At 41.1% G+C, this 20,499-nt stretch overlaps 1 protein-coding gene across 7 annotated transcripts in view; it reads right to left on the bottom strand.

Moving 5' to 3' along the window:
* CUL4B (cullin 4B) overlaps positions 1–17,707 on the bottom strand; it is a 45,821-nt gene extending 28,114 nt beyond the window's left edge. Inside the window, exons 1-4 of one of the 7 annotated variants that reach the window (XM_027533263.1) lie at positions 17,622–17,707; positions 17,186–17,280; positions 3,214–3,759; positions 1,048–1,163 (exon numbers count right to left, since the gene is read on the bottom strand). In XM_027533263.1, coding sequence (XP_027389064.1) covers positions 1,048–1,163; positions 3,214–3,759; positions 17,186–17,264 — 741 coding nt within the window. In that variant the 5' untranslated portion in view covers positions 17,265–17,280; positions 17,622–17,707. Of the gene's footprint in view, positions 1–1,047; positions 1,164–2,910; positions 3,077–3,213; positions 3,760–4,511; positions 4,604–11,881; positions 12,141–17,185; positions 17,281–17,621 lie in introns of those variants that run through there. The other 6 variants (XM_027533265.1, XM_027533269.1, XM_027533268.1 and 3 more) reach the window with 6 other exon arrangements.
* Positions 17,708–20,499: the final 2,792 nt, after the last annotated feature.

The raw sequence follows: 20,499 nt of genomic DNA, 5'->3' as shown, positions 1-20,499 counted from the left end.
ACTTATATTTCTATATAGTGCTTCATGGTATTTTTCACAAACATCTTATTTGAGTCTTATGGGCAACTTGGTGAAATAGATACAGCAGTTCTTCCCCCTGTTTACATAGGAGGAAACAGAAGCTGAGAGAGGTTTAATACCTTGCCCAAGATCGCAAGCTAATACAGCCAAAACCAGATCCCTTTGTCTTTTGACTCCTGATCCACTATTTGTCCATCACCATACTACTTCTACAACTAAAATGAATAGATGAAAACTACAAATTTTGATAAACTGGACCAACATAATTTTTTACAAGGTACTCATCAATACAAAAATTCAAGCCATTAGACTGTGCAGCACTTTTTAAAAATATGAAACTGTTGACACCAGAATGGAAAGTAACTTCTTGAATTGGTTGTGGCAAAACTACAGTAGGGCAAAGTATCTTGGTAACAAGAAGTCTAAATCAGTAACTGTATTTTTAAGTTAAACATTTCAATGACAGATCCATTTGTTAAGCAAAAGAAACAAATCTGAACCTTAGACCAAGTTGATGAACAACCTGCTGCTCATTTTTGGGGCTAAGGTGTGTCTTGTAGGCCAAGAGATAAGACAAACATGAAGAAGAGAAATAAATGACAAAAGCATGTTAACAGGAAAGAGGTAGAATAAAGTATATGGCGTTTCTTGAGGCCTTTCCTATAGGTAACACCACTTAGCAATTAGTATCACAACAGAAAATGTCACCAGAAATTATCTTTGGGATCAAAGCTATAGGTTTCTATTACAGGTAAAACTTACTATACCAAGGTACTCCTAACTGTAAATCCTAATTAGAAGGGTCCAAGACAAGCCCAATTTATACCAATCAGACTGTAGCCACAGTTGATGCAGGAATATATGGTCTGTGTATAAAACAGTGCATGCATTAAATCAAGATAATACATTAATAATTAATTAAGGGAACCAAAAATCTACATAAGCACCCATTTCGGAAAATAAACTCCATATGCACTGCACCTCAATTTACGCTAACCAAATCTGGTTATCCACATGTATACATACCTGATAGAGTTCTTCTAAATTGTACTTAATCGAAGTACTATTCTGGATAGCTTCCACTGCTTCTTTCAGCTTCTGCCATGTTTCATCTGTGTAGTTCTCTGGTAATTTAGGCTTATCTAGATGATATATAAAAGGTTGATAATCAGAATAACATGCAAGATATACTAACAAAAAGATCCATAAACTACTAGTATTATTGCTCTCCAAACGTTAATTGTGATGTTTATAATTATCATACCTAATTATTAAAGTAACCATTATATTTAGGCTTAGTAATAAAATTTCAAATGCCAGAACACTGTCTAAGTCATTTTATCTCACCTATTAAAACTGAAGGTGAGAGTTTTTTCTATTGTCTGAATTGCCTCAAAAGATAAAAATCTGAAAATGACAGATAAAACTAATCCTGATCCTATTCTATCATATGTAAAACCTAAGTCAACATGAATTTTGTACCTGAGATTTAAAATACTGAGTGCCTGCTATATACAAAGTACTTTATAAACATCTTAATCTTCCTAATAATGTCCTAAGGATGGTATTATTATCCTTATTTTGCAACTAAGGAAACTGAGGCTGGAAGACTCATTTACTAAAGTTTGCCCAAGGTCACCACAGATGGTCAATGGCAAAACTGGGATTCTAACTCAGGTCTTTTTGACTCTCATATTTATGTACCATCTACAGAAGTGGAGAGAAACATCTTAATTCATGTTTTAATTTAAACTACATTTATGAGCAGAATGAAATACAAAAAAAATCAAAACATCCTGATAACTCCAGAACCTATGTAGCACTTTCAGAATGCACAGGAACATCTTAATCCAGGCTTTAATTTAAACTTCCTTGACCAGCAATTGTTTTTTTTATTAGAACATCTAGATACCTCAATAATGTGTTTCCATTTTAGGAGGGGGAGAAGCAAAAACCCAAGCAAAATCTCTGAAACCAGTATACAAATACAATTAGGGTCATAGCTCATCTCTTTAAAAATCCTTGGCTATTAAATTGATATATTTCAAGTAGAACAGTGAACAAACTAGTCAATTACAATTCATATTTACTTCAGAAAGGTCTACTATTAAATCAGAAAACTACAACACTTGAGAGCCTGGAGGTGGGAGTGGAGTGAGGAAAAGAAAAGGTTAAAAATAAACAACCCTCTGCTTGAGACAAAATAGAGCATATTCCTGATTTCTACACTAATGGTGAAAATACAAGCATGGGGAATCTAATTTTCTCAATACTAATATTTAGTCACAAGGCATTGATCTGGTCAATATTGCTTTAGTTCATTCATTTGACTTCTCCACTTAATAAACATTTTACCATTAGTTGCCAGTTAGGGTGTTGAAAAAGTCAGGCAGAGAAACCGAAACACACTCAATAGATTAAAAAGTAACTCAGCTCAATTACATTATGCAAAATTGCTGATTTTATATTTGCATCAATGCATTCATAATACTCTCAATCACATACCTCAAAAACTTGAACAAATTCTCCTAAAAGCTGCAGGTCAGTACTTTAAAACCCATTTCAGTGATAAAAAAAAAAAATAGATGAGTTACTACTTCTGTGTATATACAGTATTTTTCACTTCCAAACCCTACCTTTGGAAAGAAATGCACAGATCATAAATACTTTTCTTCAACTACTGCTTCCATGAGTTTCAAGAATGTAGTATTCAACATTATAAATCTAACCAAAAGTCTTCTTGAAACATGAAAAGATCACTATTGCTACCGGAATTTCTAGGGACTAGATAATATGGCCTACTGAAGGATAAAAATAAAAATCCCAGCAGTGCCAAGGTTCACTATGCACCTGAAATAATTAAACATTTTTAGAGAACAAATTTCTCACCTGTAAAATCCGGATCAATCATACCGATTGTCAATGTTATGAAGAATAACAGATCAGATACAATAGGCTGAGACAGACCTCAAAATACTGCACAGAAATACCTGGTGTATGCTTCAGCAGAAGGATACTAACCACCCCCGGAGAATGAACCCTCCACCCAAAAAGGACCTCCCTCCTCCTCATTGATTATGCATAAAACATTAGGCCACCTCTATACTGTTTAACATATTAGCATAAATAGAGCACGTGACCACTCAAGTGTCAAATCCTGAGTACGTGATCATGGATTTTAGCCCTGGTTACCTTTAAAGTTCTTGATCACTAACTTCTTAGCAGAGCCAGGCTTGCTGTTAGCAAAGCTAGAGACGGTGGTGGAAGATTTGGCCAGGCCATTTGCGTGATGCACCGAAGCCACAGTAGAGATTAATATACTCTTATTTTTAAGTTGCTGCTGCTGAGATGTTGCAGCAGTTGGTGAAGATGAGGACGAGGACGAGGATTCCTCAGCCATCTTCGCATCAAACCCTACAAACTCCAGGTTTTCTTCAAAACGTAGCTTCTTCTGTATCGGTACGTGGCTGGGAGCAGTCACTGGGACCCCCAGGCACGAGAAGGACGAGGTTGAAGGGGATGCCGAATCCCTGGGTTGTAAAGGAGGAGTGGAAGAGGAGGAAGAGGTGGAATCAAAGTCTTCTCTCTCGTTACTACTGTTACTGCCGCTACTGCTGCTGCTGCTGTTTAACTTTCTCTTCTTGGCAGAGGTGGGCGGAGTGGTGCTGGTATTACCATCAGTGGCTGATCTGACCTCTTGAGCAGCAGCAGCAGCTGAGGGATTGGGGGAAGAAAAACCTGTTGGAAACATGAAAATAGCGGGGTCAACAGGCAGACGAGCATCAAAAACCTACGTTTATATGCCTGCGTGCGTGTAGGAGAGAAGGTGGCAATGCTAGAGGGGGAAGGGAATAAAGAGAGGAGAAACACAGAGGACGAGAAGGAAAGTGAAGGGGGGGCTCCACCCGGGGAATGGGAGGGTTTGGGAAGGAGGATAGGCTGACACCAGGAGTGAGCAGAACAAGGGGGGAGAGCGAATGAGGAGGCAGACAGGTAAACGGCCGTGCCGTCCCCCTCCCCTGGTTTTCAGTCTCTCTCCCCCCTTTCTGCAGGAGCGACTCAGTAAGTCTGTGAGGCTGCAGCTCCTCCTCCTTTTCTCCCTCTCTCTGGGAGGGGAGATGCAGTGCTTGAGGGGAGGGGGGAGGGGGAGAGAACCGGAGCTTGTTATTGTCAATAGCACAGGAGGCTAAAGATGGCGCCACTTCCGGTCACGCGGCGCCGAAGGAGGCGCGGCGTCAGTCTGCGAAAGGGGGGGTGGAGAGCAACACTGCAGTCGTCCGCGGGGCGGGGGAGCTGGAGTAGGGGGAGGCGGTGGGAAAGGGGCCACTGAGGCGCCGGAGACGCTCGCGCTTCTGCCCTCGCGCTCGCTCTCCCTACCCCTCCCTCTCCAGCTCCCCTGCCTAGGCAGCACTCTCCTCCCCCGGCCCACCGATAACTCCCACCCTCTCCTAAAAGGTCCCGCGGGAAGCTTCGCACCGCAACGCCCTTACCGGAAGTGACTGGGCAGACACTTTTCATAGCGCCCAGATCCCGAAGCCCCCAGGTCTGCAGGACTTGGGGGGGGGGAGGAGAAGGGGGGGCAGAGAAGGGGGAAAGGAAGGAGGGGGCGGGCCTTCGAGACACCTTCGGAGCTCCGGATTGGAGCTTCCTGAATGCGAGGCGGGCAGGGAGGGGTGGTGGCGGGAGAAGGAGCGGGAAGGAGTCTGCAGGGGAGGGAAGGTGGTGACGGTGAGGGGCGGGGTGAGCTTGCTGGGAAAATAAGAGGGAGGGAGGGAGTAAAAGTAAAGGAACGGAGAATAGAAACTTTGAAAGAGATAAAGGAATAAGGAGGGGTTGCAAGGCCAGAGGAGTAACTCGAAATGGAGGAAAACATAGTCATGCCATTATGCCTGATGCTAGGGAGGATGTTATGATGTTAAGATAGGACGGGAAAAGAGCTTAGATACAAAGAAGACAAATGAGTTTTTCATTCAGTTGAGCTATTCATTGTTTCTCTTTCATGTCAAGGACAGCGCTGACTCAATACTGAGTTTTGATACTTTTCTCAGTAACCTAGATGCAAATCCTGTTACCTTCCTACCGGAAGCATTCTCTAAGATGGCTGGCTAGAGTTAAAAAGGGTGCATTCTAAGGCCAAGAAACAGGAAGGTAACTAACACGTCCCTCTAGCACAATTCCTAGGGCCAATCCCAGCTCCAACTCCCATCAGCCGTTAACCCGGTGATTTACAGACTAAACAAAGCCACTTCTTTTTACGAAATCCTGGTTCATGTTATTTCTCCAGACATTTTAAGAGAACAGTATCGGTAAAAGTCAATGTTTTCTACCAATATAGTACACAAGCCCAAATTTTAAAACATTAATCCTAAAAACAAACCTTTAAATTTGGTTACATTAACAACAATAAGCCATGTAAATCCCCTGTTGGGAGTTTTTATTTAACCCGAGAGTATTGTGGAAGGGGAGGTAGGAGAACCTGGCAAACAAAACTAAATTTGCCAACCTGTTGCTCTTCCTAACTGCAGAAACATTCAAGGAGCGTGTGCTGAAACACTTTGTATGCCAGACACAATACCAGGTCCTGTCACTGAGAAGCAGTGGGAGAAGAGTTTCAAAATTAGTTTCTATAACAGTACTATAACCAACGGACAAAGTTCTGTGGGAACAGGTGAAAGACATTTGAGACAAGTCTAGAATAGTTTGAGCTTCACAGAGGAATTGAAGTTTATGCTGGGTCTCAAAGAGGGAGTTGCCAAAAAGACGAGGGCAGAGGACTGAAAGGCACCCTGGGCAGTGGAAACGGGCAAAGCAGGCAGTTGTGAAAGGACCTGGCCTGTTGGTGGAAATATGAAAAATGCAGTGAGGCTGGAAAGTAGTATGTCTGGTTGGAAGTAAGAAAGATGAGGCTCAAGGATGCCTAGCAGGTGAAGTTAAAAATTTTGGAGTCTACCCTGCAGGCCAAAGTAGACAGTATGGAGACCAAATTGGGCTTTTAAAAGCAGGGTAGTAACGGGATTGTGAGGGAATAAAAGCAGTTTGTATTGTATAGTTTGAGATAGACAAATCAGAATCCTAAGAATAAATCAGTTTTCTAATTTTGTTTACACAGTTCCACTTTTTATTTATTGTCTTAAAAAGTCCTTCATTAAAAAGCAAATCCTCCTAGAAAAGGTACCACCTTGGGCCACTATCCAGCTTTGTGCGGTTTGATGACAACAGGCTGAAAGCAAGGCTCTAATGGAACTTAGGGCCCAGGGCCACAGAGAAGAGAGATAAGAGGCCTCAAAGGGGAAAGATGGGCTCCTATTTGTTTTGAATGTGCCATGTTGTTCTTCTTGCCCAATATGAGACTTGTAAGCTCTTAAGGCCAGAGAAGGTGTCCCAAAATATTAAACCCTCCCTTATTGTGTCTCACATTTCACACGGTGCTGAACAACTGTAAACGCAGAGTAAATACTTATTGAGTTGAATTTTTCATTGAATGAGAATAAAACAACACCATGTCTTCATAAGGGAAGATTAACTGGCCAATTTTCAGGACTTAATGATAAAGGTCATTCTCATTTATGTAGTTATATTCCTTAGAAGGTTATATGGATGGGCCAACTGATAATAGCTCAAAGTAGTACCCTTTCTAGGAGGATTTGCAGTTTAACCAGGGACCTTTCAAGACCAAAAAAAAAAAAAAGGCTATGTTCCAATTCATGTAATTATATTCCTTAGAAGGATGTATGGAAGTGCTAGCTATTTAAAAAATTACAAATCTTAGTGCCATACAAAGATAAGCTTTTATGCTAGCATACAGGATAGCTGAGTCCTGTTAATATTCAACTATGTGGCTGTAATAATAGCTCCCAATCTGATGTGGTTATCTAAGCCCTTCAGTCTTCCGTGTTACATGTTAGCTCTAAAAGCACAGATACTTGGCTCTTGAGCTCTAGGCTCACTTTGAATGACCCAGTACCTAACCTACTAGTTAAGTTTTCTGTGAAATATCCTTAAGTTAGATTTAGAGGAAAATATTATTTTCTTTTTGATTAATAAAAATCTTCCTTTTGACATTTTACAACCTTAATTTATTTTGTCCAGGTCAATTCTTACATATTTAGCACATCTTATTATGGATATGTAATTTATGTAATTTAAAAAATTTAACATTTACATTTTGTGGCACAAACCAACTTAGATATTACTATGTAATGTATGAAGACTAGAACTTTGTGTCTTTTTGGAACTTTGGACCAATTTAAAAGGAAGAAAAACCCACATTGCTTTGTAAATATCTTTGACATCAAGAATCAACTAATTGGGGCTAACCAAAACACACAATCATGCGTGCATGTTCAGTCGTGTCCAACTCTTTGTGACTCCAATGGACTGCAGCCCACCAGGCTCCTCTGTCCATGGGGCTTCCCAAGCAAGAATACTGGAGTGGGTTGCCATTTCCTCCTCCAGGGGATCTTCACGACCCAGGGCTCAAACCCTTGTCTCCTGTGTCGCCTGTATTGGCAGGTGGATTCTTTACCTCTAGCGCCACCTGGGTGTCTACCGAAATGTTTGTCAACAAATATTAAAGACATTCTCAGCAGTAAAATACATTTTTCATGGTTAACTCAATGAAACCACAATAATAAAGTTGTGCAATGTAGACACCATACATTTATGGCATTATCAGATTAAACCCAAGTGGGCACTGTACACATATTCCATACACAGAATCTTTCAATTGTGAGTTCAACTCATACCTTAGAAACATTAATTAAACTTAATACCGCCAGATGAAGTATAGTTATTACTGGCCTTCTTTTAATCAAGTAAATAAATAAATCTGTAGCTATTTATAAAGGTAAATATATGCATAAAGGAAGAGATACAAATAAAGACAGGACTATCTAATGTCCATCCCTCTTTCTCTGTAGGCATCTCTCTAAAAAGGCAGAGTGTAAGCAGTTTTCCTTTTTTGATCACGGGGATTCCCCAGGGTGCTTGGTTTGGGTTCTTCTCTTCTCTGAGGAGGGGCTTGTCAGTGAATAGTCACTCTTTGAAGCCTTGTTATTCATGGGTGGGATTTTCCTTAAAAACAGCAGACAGTGCTTGCTCAGAAACATGTTTCTGCAGCAAGCCTTGTTTAAGAATATCTCCAGAAAAGACAACTTCTGGGGAAAAGGTGGTGCATGTTCTCTATCTATTTTTCTGAAGGACAATCTTTGAAGGAGAGAAATACAAATGCGTCAAACCAAGCAGTGGTGACATAGTAAAAATTTTATCATAATAAGGGCTTTGTTATGCTATCAGCAACAAGGGACTGCTGGGGGATGACTGAGGAGGCCAAAGCTTAAGCAATGATGCTCCAACTATACATTGTGTGTTCACCCTTTGCCCATCCTGGAATTGCTTTATAAAGCAAGGAACTTAATTACAAATGCTGAATCTATGATGTCCAGTAAAATGTAAATAAATGACACAGATCTCATTTTTAAAAACAAGATCATTTCTATGTTATATCATTTCTAAAGTTATCAACTGAAGATTTACTGACTTGGGTATAGCAACCATTAGAGTATTTATCCCCTTGTTTCAGAAATTTTATGTACTGTCCTACCTGTGAACCATCTGGAAAGCAGATTTAAGGACTAACAGAGCCAGGCAGTTTCCCCTGGGGGTTTGGGAGTGGGGGAAAATCAGTCACAGACTACTTCTTCCTCTGATGCTACCAGACACTTGCTTATTATGGAGTTGAGTCTTTCTACCTCCATCCTACTTTAAGGTTTAATCTTCCAATGGCATTCAGCTTTTCCTTCTCTCAAAAGCAGGGCCAATTTAGGTTTAAATCAGAGGTTCCCAAAAAACACCCATGCCCAGGTCTGAACCTAGTCCTTAGGAAGCATCACTATGAACAAAGTTAGTGGAGTTGATGTAACTCCAGCTGAGCTATTGAAAATCCTAAAAGATGATGCTGTTAAAGTGCAGTACTCAATATGCCAGTAAATTTGGAAAACTCAGCAATGGCCACAGGACTGAGAAAGGTCAGTTTTCATTCAAATCCCAAAGAAAGGCAATGCCAAAGAATGTTCAAACTACTGCACAATTACACTTATCTCACATGCTAGCAAAGTAATGCTCAAAATTCTCCAAGACAGGCTTTAACAGTATGTGAACCAAGAACTTCCAGATGTTCAAGCTGGATTTAGAAAAGGCAGAGGAACCAGAGATCAAATTGCAAACATCCATTGGATCATTAAAAAAGCAAGAGAATTCCAGACAAACATCTACTTCTGCTTCATCGACTATGTTAAAGCTTTTGACTGTGTGGATCACAACAAACTGTGGAAAATTCTGAAAGAGATGGGCATACCACACCACCTGCCCTGCCTCCTGATACATCTGTATGAGGTCAAGAAGCAACAGTTAGAACTGGACATGGAACAACAGACTGGTTCCAAATTGGGAAAGCAGTACATGGAGGCTATATATTGTCACCTTGCTTATTTAACTTGTATGCAGAGTACATCATGCAAAATGCCAGGCTGGATGAAGCACAAGCTGGAATCAAGACTGCCAGGAGAAATATCAATAACCTCAGATACGCAGATGACACCACCCTTATGGTAGAAAACAAAGAGGGACGAAAGGGCCTATTGATGAAAGTGAAAGAGGAGAGTGAAACAGCTGGCTTAAAATTCAACATTCAAAAAACGAAGATCATGGCATCTGGTCCCATCACTTCATGGCAAATAGATGGGGCAACAATGGAAAACAGTGACAGACTTTATTTTCTTGGGCTCCAAAATCACTGCAGATGGTGACTGCAGCCATGAAATGAAAAGACGCTTGCTCCTTGGAAGAAAAGCTATGACCAACCTAGATAGCATATTAAAAAGCAGAGACAGTCCTTTGCTGACAAAGGTCTGTCTAGTCAAAGCTATGATTTTTCCAGTAGTCATGTGGTGGCTCAGCTGGTGAAGAATCTGCCTGCAATGTGGGAGACCTGGGTTCGATCCCTGGGTTGGGAAGATCCCCTGGAGAAAGGAAAGGCTACCCAGTCCAGTATTCTGGCCTGGAGAATTCCATGGACTGTGTAGTCCATGGGGTTGCAAAGAGTCGGACACAACTGAGTGACTTTCACTTTCACTTTTCATGTTTGGAAGCTGAGTGCAGAAGAATTGATGCTTTTGAACTGTGGTGTTGGAGAAGACTCTTCAGAGTCCCTTGGACTGCAAGGAGATCAAACCAGTCAATCCTAAAGGCAATCAATCCTGAAATTTCATTGGAAGGACCGATGCTGAAGCTGAAGCTCCAATACTTTGGCTACGTGATGCGAAGAAGTGACTCACTGGAAAAGACCCTGAAGCTGGGAAAGATTGAAAGCAGGAGGAGAAGGGGACCACAGACAATGAGATGGTTGGTTGGCATTGCTGACTCAATGGACATGAGTTTGAGCAAGTTCTCGGAGTTGGTGATGGACAGGGGGGCCTGGTGTGCTACAATCCATGGGGTCGCAAAGAGTCAGACACAACTGAGCAACTGGACTGACTGAACCTAGTCCAATGGAATTAAATCGCAATTATTAGTATTTTTAAGAAGTTCTCTGGGTGATTCTGAACAACTCCAGGATTGAGACCACAGCAGTAGGTGAAATAAATACCATGGTGATCTGAATGAGGCTGATAACCCTTTGTATTTCTTTTAATGCCTGAAATTTCACAACTATTTATTCATTCCTTTTGATAAAAATAGTCGCCATCTCTAGGAATCCTTCTTTCAAATGCAAATTAACCAGAGAGACTTAGTTCCTGACCCTTTTAGGTGAATGCTTCTTAGAAACAAAGGATAATACAAAAGTCTTCAGTGCTTGGAGGTAAACAGAACTTTGTCCAGGCCCTGCAGTGTGAGTAGTGGGAAAAGTTACCATCAAGGGAGGAAAGATTTCTGAGAGTACATTTTGCTGACCTCACAGTATTGCCTGGGGCCAACCCTGCTTTGAAAGGACTGCATATTTAGCGTCAAGTGAAATTTAACAACTTATCTCAGCTGCCAAAGTCATGTTAGAAGAAAATTCATCTTTTTTAAATAAGCAAAACAAAGAGCAGACATTGGGAATGTGGGTTTGGAGCTATCCATAAATGCCCAACTTCTGAATTATCACTCACCATATGGATGTTTCTATTGCCAAATGATCTGTTTTCCCTGATTCTATTAAATGTCCTTTATTCCCACAGATAGCATCATCTCTCTTGCCAATTCATTTGGTCATTCAACAAAAATGTATTGAGCAAACTACTCTGGGCAAGGCATGGTGCTAGATGTCAGAAGGGAATACAGAACTAATACAAAATTCCATTTGCAGTTGATTTTACAGTTTTCCAAAGCACTTTCACACACAATCTTATTTTATCCTCACAACCACACTGTGAGATAGGTCAAGTGCCATCTGAATTTTACAGATGAGAAACAGGCTTGTGGAAGGAGGTTAAAATGACTTGCCAAAGTCACAAACATTTGAATACTGACATTTAAGTCTCTTAGTCATGTGCGACTCTTTGTGACCCCATGGACTATAGCCTACCAGGTTCCTCTGTCCATGGAATTCTCCAGGCAAGAATACTGGAGTGGGAGCCATTCTCTTCTCCAGCAGATCTTCTCAACCCATGGATCCAACCCAGGTCTCCTGTACTGCAGGTGGATTCTTTACCATCTGAGCCACCAGGGAAGCCCAAAAAAGCATAGACTTAACCAAATCCAGCTTTTCTCTAACTCCAAATACAGTACTTCCCATAGTTTATAATTTAGTAAGGAGATATGCCGTAAAATTGTTTCAAGTATAGACAAGTTAGGAAAAAATGTCCAGAGCCCCACTCACCAGGAGAAAAAAATGAGGAATAATGAAACAACGCCTTTACTGAGATGAGCCAAGTCCAAAAGGAGAACAAGCTTCTTGGATTTAGTGCAGGCTATCATCAAGTACACAGGACACAGCAGCAAGCAGTGCACATTCAAGGAGAGAGTGGCAATTTGGCTGTAGAAAGTCAGTCCATCCCCTGGCTGGACCCTCAGCCAGTGGTGATCTTCACTGGAGGGTGAATCCGGCTCCTTCTCCTAGTCAAATCCAGGCAAACACTGAACAAAGCTTGTCTCAGGACCGGTTATGATCCAGTCACTGAGTATACAAAGACAACCCTTGCCCTCAAACAGTTCTCAACTGCCCTAGTGGGTGAGGAAGACGATTATAGGACAGAGTGGATAAAGGCTGGTAATAGGAACACTGTCCCGTACAATTATACAGTGGAAGTGACAAAGATTCAAGGGATTAGATCTGATAGAGTCCCTTGAAAAAATGTGTATGGAGGTTTGTGACAATGTACAGGAGGCGGTGATCAAAACCATCCCCAAGAAAAAGAAATGCAAAAAGGCAAAATGGTTGTCTAAGGAGGCCTTACAAATAGCTGAGAAAAGAAGAGAAGCAAAAGGCAAGGAGAAAAAGGAAAGATATATCCATCTGAATGCAGAGTTCCAAATAGCAAGGAGAGATAAGAAAGCCTTCCTAAGTGATCAATGCAAAGAAACAGAGGGAAACAATAGATTGGGAAAGACTAGAGATCTCTTCAAGAAAATTAGAGATACCAAGGGAACATTTTATGCAAAGATGGGCACAATAAAGGACAGAAATGATATGGACCTAACAGAAGCAGAAGATATTAAGAAGAGGTGGCAAGAATACACAAAAGAATTGTACAATAAAGATCTTCATGACCCAGATAACCACGATGGTGTGATCACTCACCTAGAGCCAGACATCCTGGAATGTGAAGTCAAGTGGGCCTTAGAAAGCATCACTGCAAACAAAGCTAGTGGAGGTGATGGAATTCCAGCTGAGCTGCTGCTGCTAAGTCGCTTCAGTTGTGTCTGACTCTGTGCAACCCCAGAGACAGCAGCCCACCAGGCTCCCCCATCCCTGGGATTCTCCAGAGAAGAACACTGGAGTGGGTTGCCATTTCCTTCTCCAATGCATGAAAGTGAAAAGTGAGATGAGCAAAAGATGATGCTGTTAAAGTGCTGCACTCAATATGCCAGCAAAATTTGGAAAACTCAGCAGTGGCCACAGGACTGGAAAACGCCAGTTTTCATTCCAATCCCAAAGAAAGGCAATGCCAAAGAATGTTCAAACTACTGCACAACTGCATTCATCGAACACTCTAGCAAGGTAATGCTCAGAATTCTCCAATCTAGGCTTCAACAGTACATGAACCAAGAACTTCTAGATGTTCAAGCTGGTTTTAGAAAAGGCAGAAGAACCAGAGATCAAATTGCCAACATCCATTGGATCAGAGAAAAAAGCAAGAGAATTCCATACTGGACCTTACTTCTGTACCCTACTTGCTGTTGCAGCTGTGGCTATTGATAATAATTCTTGCTTTGAGTCACACTCATTTCGGAATTGGACTTAAAAGTTGGCCTCATCATTAGCTACAGGAGCTCAGAATCACAAAGGGCAGGATGAGGGTGTGATATGGCATGGGAAATAAGATAATGAAAAAGAAATGCGATGATACAGATGCACATTATGACCTGATAGTGGACAATGCTACAGGAATTCAGATGAACTTGAGCAGGGTTTGGGAAATGATGGCCAGTGGACCAAACTCAGCCAGCTGCCTGTCTTTATAAAGAACGTTTTATTGGAACACTGCCATACTCATTCATCTACATATTTTCTGTGGCTGCTTTTATGCTAAGACTACAGAGTTCAGTAGCTGCAACAGACCATATGGCCCGCAGAGCCTGAAATATTTCCTACCTAGTCCTTTACAGAAAAAAAAATTGCTGACCCTTGCTCCTAAATATGCTAAGTGCTAAAAAAGAGGCATATGGAGAATGTTTAGTGGTGGCACAAAGAACAAAATGATTTAAAACATGCTAAGGATTTTCTGTTCCTAGTCTGTATCACCTGTGACACAGATTTCAAAGAATGGCAAGGGAATATTCTTCAACAGAGTGACTAAATGTGGTATATTCACACAAGAAAATACTACAGTGTTAAAAAATAAATTGTAGCTACATCCATAAATCACAGGAATGTTACATGAAAAGAAGAAAATCACATACATATAATTTGATACTTTTTTTAAAGCTCAAAAATAAGAAAACTCATGGATATATAATGTGATAAAAATAAAATATGGAAAGGAAATAATAAACATAAAATCCATGATATGGGATTGCTTTAGGGGAAGCAAGAGGGTGGAGAATCTAGGTAGATTCAAAAGCATTCGTAATGTTCTAGTAGGAACTTCCCAGGCTGTCTAGTGGTTAAGATTTCCACAATTACTGAGCCTGGTCTGGAGTCCCCAAGCCACAACTACTGAAACCCGAGGGCCCTAGAGCCTGTGCCCTGCAACAAGAGAAGCCACTGTGGTGAGAAGCCCATGCCCCTCAACTAGAGAGTAGCCCCAGTTCTCCTCAACTAGAGAAAACCCAGACTCAGCAACAAAGACCCAGCACAGCCAAAAATAAATATTTATTTTAAAAAAAGTCCTGTTTAAAAAAAAAAGCAGTGGTAGTGTTCTAGTTCTTAAGCTGATGATGGGTTCTTGGATGTTTGTTTTATTACACTCCATAAATTACATGTCACACATATTCTTTTGTATATATTAAAATTATATATAAAAAGTTTTAAAAAGTATAAAGACAGCAAGCAGTGATCAGTTGAAGGCTAGCATAGCAGTTTAGAGAATGAATACCTGGCAGAGATGACAAATGACAACTAGGACTGATTTTTTGAATATTTATGCATTACTGGAGGATTCCCCAAAATTACTCCAGAGCTTGAGGAATCGCCCTCCAACCTGCTGGAAGAATAGACTTTCCATAAGTCCACAAGATGGGGACTTGGAATTGTTATTATACAAATCTGCACTTAATTTGTCATATCAGGATGGTGCCATCTAGAAACCTACAGGTTAACTGAAAAAGGCAACAATGCATACAGAGACATGGAAGCATGAGGAAAAACGTGGTGCATTTAAGCAAATGCAAGCATGATATGCTGTGCAACTGGCATGCAATAGGATGGTAGGAGATGAAGACAATCAGGTAGGGTTCGGATCACGGTGAACTTTGTACATCATGCTCCAGGATTTGGATTCAATCCATTAGGTCATGGGTAACCCACTGAAGGGCTTCAAGCAGGGAAGAGAGTAATACGATCAGTTGTACATTTAGAGATGTCCAAGTCTCAACAATCTTTGACTACAAAAAAAGGTGACACCTTCTTCCAATCCCCAAAGGTAACTTCAGTTAACGGTTTTCTAATTAAATATGTTTTTCGATATATTTAGCTATTTACAGAGTTTTTACTTTTTAAAAAAATAGATCACACTGTGTGAATTGTTCTGTGACTTTATGTCACTTAATATTATACCATGGACATTTTTTGTGTCAGTACTCACAGAATTCACCTTACCATTTTTACGGGCAGCGTAGTACATTCAGCCCTCCATATCTGCCAGTTCACATTAGCATATGTGGAGTTCAGACTGTACTACAACATTTTACATGAGACTTACACAATTTTAACAAGAGACTTGAACATCTGGGGATTCCAGAGGTAGTAGGTGGGGGAGGGAGGGGGTGCGGAGACAGGATTGTGCAACCAATCCCCAGTGGATACCAAGGCACAACTGTTTATGGATGTACATATTCCTGTCATTTAAGAAAAAAATTCTAATCATCACACTTCATTGTTTCTTTTTCCCCTTTCCTTATTTTTGCTGGACTGACTGAATTTCCTTTTTCCTTTTTTTTTTTTTTTAGCTATTAGTGGTTGGGAAGTTCTATGAACTATTTCTATTCTATTGATGCTTATCTTTCAGTTTTGTTTATTTATACAAATGACACACAAACGTTTTGTAAATACAAAGTATAGAAGAATATAGGATAAAAAGTGGAAGTGTCTGTTCACTAAGTGTTGTGTATAGCTTTCCTCAGTATTTATGTGTATATATATATATATATATATATATATATACAAATAGAAAGCTTTAGTGTTTTTTTAAAATGGTATCATTACTATATGTATAGCTCTACAATTTGCTTTTTAAGCCTAATATACACTGGAGATCTTTTCATAACAGTACATGAAGGTCTATCTAATTCTTTTTAAGGGCTGTGTACTATTTTGTAATAAAAACATACCACATTTTATGTAACCATTCCCCTGTTTTGGAACATTTGGTTACTTCCAATTGTTGATACAACAAACAATGAATATCTTGTAACACAGACCTTTGTGTCTGTGTAGAAGTATTTCTGGGGATATATTAGAAATAGAATTGGTCAGACAAAAGGTATATTTAAATTTTGATAGACAGCTATATTAGTGTTAAGGAATGTTGCAGATACACACCCACCATCAGAATGACCACCGACTGTGCACACCATTAGCAACACTAAATATGATCAAACTTTATTATAAAGTTTTTGTAAAATTACATGAGTTCATTCTCACTAAAACAACCACAACAAAGTAAAACCAGAAATGCCCACTTGATCACCATCCCCTGATCCCGCTGCTGCTGCTGCTGCTAAGTCGCTTCAGTCGTGTCCGACTCTGTGTGACCCCATGGGCTGCAGCCTACCAGGCTCCTCCATCCATGGAGTTTTCTAGGCAAGAGTACTGGAGTGGGTTGCCATTGCCTTCCCCACCTGATCCCTCTGCTGCTGCTGCTACTGCTAAGTCGCTTCAGTCGTGTCCGACTCTATGCGACCCCATAGACGGCAGCCCACCAGGCTCCCCGGTTCCTGGGATTCTCCAGGCAAGAACACTGGAGTGGCTTGCCATTTCCTTCTCCAATGCAGGAAAGTGAAAAGTGAAAGTGAAGTCGCTTAGTCGTGTCCAACTCTTAGCGACCCCATGGACTGCAGCCCTCCAGGCTCCTCCGTCCATGGGATTTTCCAGGCAAGAGTACTGGAGTGGGGTGCCACTGCCTTCTCCCCTGATCCCTCTAGGGGAAACTAATTTCCACCTTTAATAAAAAAATAATAATTTTTTATTAAAGGTTTCATTATACTTGATCTTCTCAGGAATAACTTGGTAATTGACTCAAGCTTCCTAGACATATTCTTAACAATTATTTGGACTTAAAGTGTTATAAGTTCATTTACTCACCAGAAAATGCTTCACCTTTACTGCCTTCTGGGACGGCTTCATCGTCACTTCCATCCAATGATCCAGGTGACTGTGACATCGTCTATACTTGGGAGCTAGGTTAAAAAACAGAGAATTCAGTTTTACAGCTGCCCTCTCCCATATCTCTATGGCCTTATGGATTCAATGACTCTGGTTTCCCAACTAATTTTACCATATTCGTTTCCTATCTTCAAGAAAATCCTCACAATTTCCACCCGCTATTCATACCCTTCCCTTGTGATTCCCTATGGCTATGGATCTATTCTTATTTCTCTTCATTCATTGAAAGCTAGTTTGGGGGAGAAAAAACACATCTGTTCAAACATCTTCAACTGGAAGTCTGACGTAGCCCTTCAAATCCTACCTCAAATTACGATGGCTTAGTGAAAGCAGGAAGGTAAAAAAAACAAAACACCTTTTTTTCCCTATGGCTTGAGCCCCCGCTGGCTTGAATGCATAGGACTAGGCTCCTCTCCAACTGTCCTGCAACTCTCTTGAGGGCTCTCCAAACTGTGAGCTCACTTGTGATTTGAGCCAGGTCTCTAAAGATTCTATTGTGACCTCATCAGGGCTACTGACCTATGGGAGGCAGTTTTCTAACAGATACTTTCTAACATACTTTGCCTTTAATTCTCCATCCTGCATGTTAATAAAAGCTGTAACTCTATAATCTCCCTCTTTTAAAAGTTTGAGAGTAACGAACGAAAGGACAGCATATAGAATAATTGAAAACTTGACTAAAGATGTGGCACCACTTAGGGTCTCTTGGCCGAAAAAGTAGGTCCATGTCAGTAAATTCAGACATGAAACCCCTCCCCGCGTTACCCAATCTCAAAGGAGTCACTTCACTCACTGTCCTAGGGGCACGTACAGGATTGGTTGTTGTTTGTTGTTTTATCTACTTCTATCTCAAAACCTCAGGGCTCACAAGGTCGCGCTAAGCGGCAAGTGCCAAACCTTCGAGTTAAGTCCTGCCTACCAAGGTTGGATTTCCCGTGGACTTATTGGGTTTCAAGGATAATTGACAACAAATCTGACCTATCCCTTCAGGGGAAACCCCTCTTGGCTAGTGAGCGCCAAAAAAGGAACACCTCAAAAGATCTACTGTCGATGGATATGTTTGTTTCCCTAAGTCTGAGTTATTCACTTTTATAATAATACCTATGGGACATTGGCAGGTCAACCAAAGTTGCTCTATTTCAAGACCAGTGCACTTCCTGAACTAACACTAATGAGTGGGAAAGTTCTGACTCCCCTCAGGGTCTCCTTGCACACCATCCCAGTGGACAGGGAGGGGCGGCAGGCTCTTCACGTGGTCTCCACTGAGCGCCGGGTGGAAGAAATGAGACGGCAGCCTCGAGGTAGCCTGCCCAGGGTGGCATGGCTGAGGGGTGGGACGCAGTTTTTCTGTGGCATTTGGCTAGAGTACACCAGTTTTCCTAAAACGTTCTGTCTTGCTAGGTTGCTCCTTTCCTGATCCTTTGTCTAGGGACAGCTGAATTTGGGGAGTCCTTATTTGTCTTGCTGGTTGATGTTTCACACATACCTTTTCCACTATTGTGAAAGGGATACTTCTTTTTCCTGTTTCTATTTCTAGTACTGTTAGAATACAATAAAGCTATTAGAATATAACAATAGAATGTTAATTGTACAATCTACCTGGGGGGTATATTGGTGATTATTGTGAAATTCATTACACTTTTCTATGTGTTTAAAGGGTTTCCCAGGTGATGCTAATGGTAAAGAACCTGCCTGCTGATGCAGGAGACAAAAAAGACTTGGTTTCTATCCTAGTGGTGGGAAGATCCCCTGGAGGAGGAAATGGCAACCCACTCCAGTATTCTTTCCTGGAGAATTCCATGGACAGAGGAGCTTGGTGGGCTACAGCCTATGAGGTCACAAAAAAGAGTCAGATGCAGCTGAGCACGCATGCACATACCATACAATTTACACCTTCAAGGTGTAAAATTCAATGATTTTAGCGAATTCCAGATACATGTAACCATTACTAGTCAGTTTCAGAACATTTCTGAAACCCGTGAAAGACACCTCATACCCTTAAGGTATTGTCCCCTCTACCTCTGCATCCTGTGGGTGGGAAGATTCCCTGAAGAAGGAAATGGCAACCCAATCTAGCATCCTTGCCTGGAAAATCCCAGGAGGAGCCTGGAAGTCTATAGTCCATGGGGTCGCAGAGTCAGACATGACTTATAGACTAAACAACAACAACAACCCAAAGGAGTGCCTTTTTCTAATCAGCTCACCGAAAGGGGGCACTTTTTTTGTGTACAGTTTTTCTGCTCTGAGATCATGCCTGCTATTTGTCACCTTGGTGCTCTCAGAAGCACTGACATGCAGATAACTGGATTTCTCAATCTTAATGCACCCTTATTAGAAGTCTTGACTAATCAGAAGCCAGAACTGGAACAGGCCTTTTCCCCTGGTCTCTCAGAGTGAGCCACTATCATTGCCTCGGTCAAACTGACAGAAGAAAATGACTTTGTTCAGATTAGATCAAGATGGCGGCCTAACTGCTTGTAACTTTCTCTCCATCCTCTCTTCTCCAAATCTCTTAAAACATCAGAATAGCAAAAGGACAAAGACTGGTATAATTAAAGCAAACTGTTCCATCAGCAGTTCAGAAATTGTGAAGATCCCTTGAGGATAGAAATTGAATATGATCATAGTGATAAAAGAGAAGGAGGAGTCCAGTTAAAAACCTGCAAGGGAAAATTACTGGATTAAATCCAGAGAAAATAAAATTTCAGAATGAATAAATGCAAAGAGGAGGGGAGGCTCTCCTGTCAATTAAAGAATTGCATTCTGGAAAGAAGGATCAGTTGGGCCCCCTTGTGATCAGTCCTACACCCCCTTCCCCAACCAATTCCAAGGTTAAAGCCTAAAATTTCACACTAAAGAAAGTAAGCTATTTGCTTCCAAAAACTTGCTAGTGGAAAATCCCATGGATGGAGGAGCCTGGTAGGCTCCAGTCCATGGGGTCTCTAGGAGTTGGGCACGACTGAATGACTTCACTTTCACTTTTCACTTTCATGCATTGGAGAAGGAAATGGCAACCCATTCCAGTGTTCTTGCCTGGAGAATCCCAGGGACAGAGGAGCCTGGTGGGCTGCCGTCTATGGGGTCGCACAGACTCGGACACGACTGAAGTGACTTAGCAGCAGCAGCAGCAGGAAAAAAAAAAAAAAAAAAAAAACTACAGAGCAGACTTGGTGTAATCTGGACTTCCACAAGATATATGGAAAAACAAAAAGAGAGAAGCAACTTTGGACAGG

This window comes from Bos indicus x Bos taurus, chromosome X, assembly GCF_003369695.1.
Source record: "Bos indicus x Bos taurus breed Angus x Brahman F1 hybrid chromosome X, Bos_hybrid_MaternalHap_v2.0, whole genome shotgun sequence".
Classification (NCBI taxonomy): domain Eukaryota; kingdom Metazoa; phylum Chordata; class Mammalia; order Artiodactyla; family Bovidae; genus Bos; species Bos indicus x Bos taurus.
This window is presented reverse-complemented; position numbering and strand designations above follow the sequence as displayed.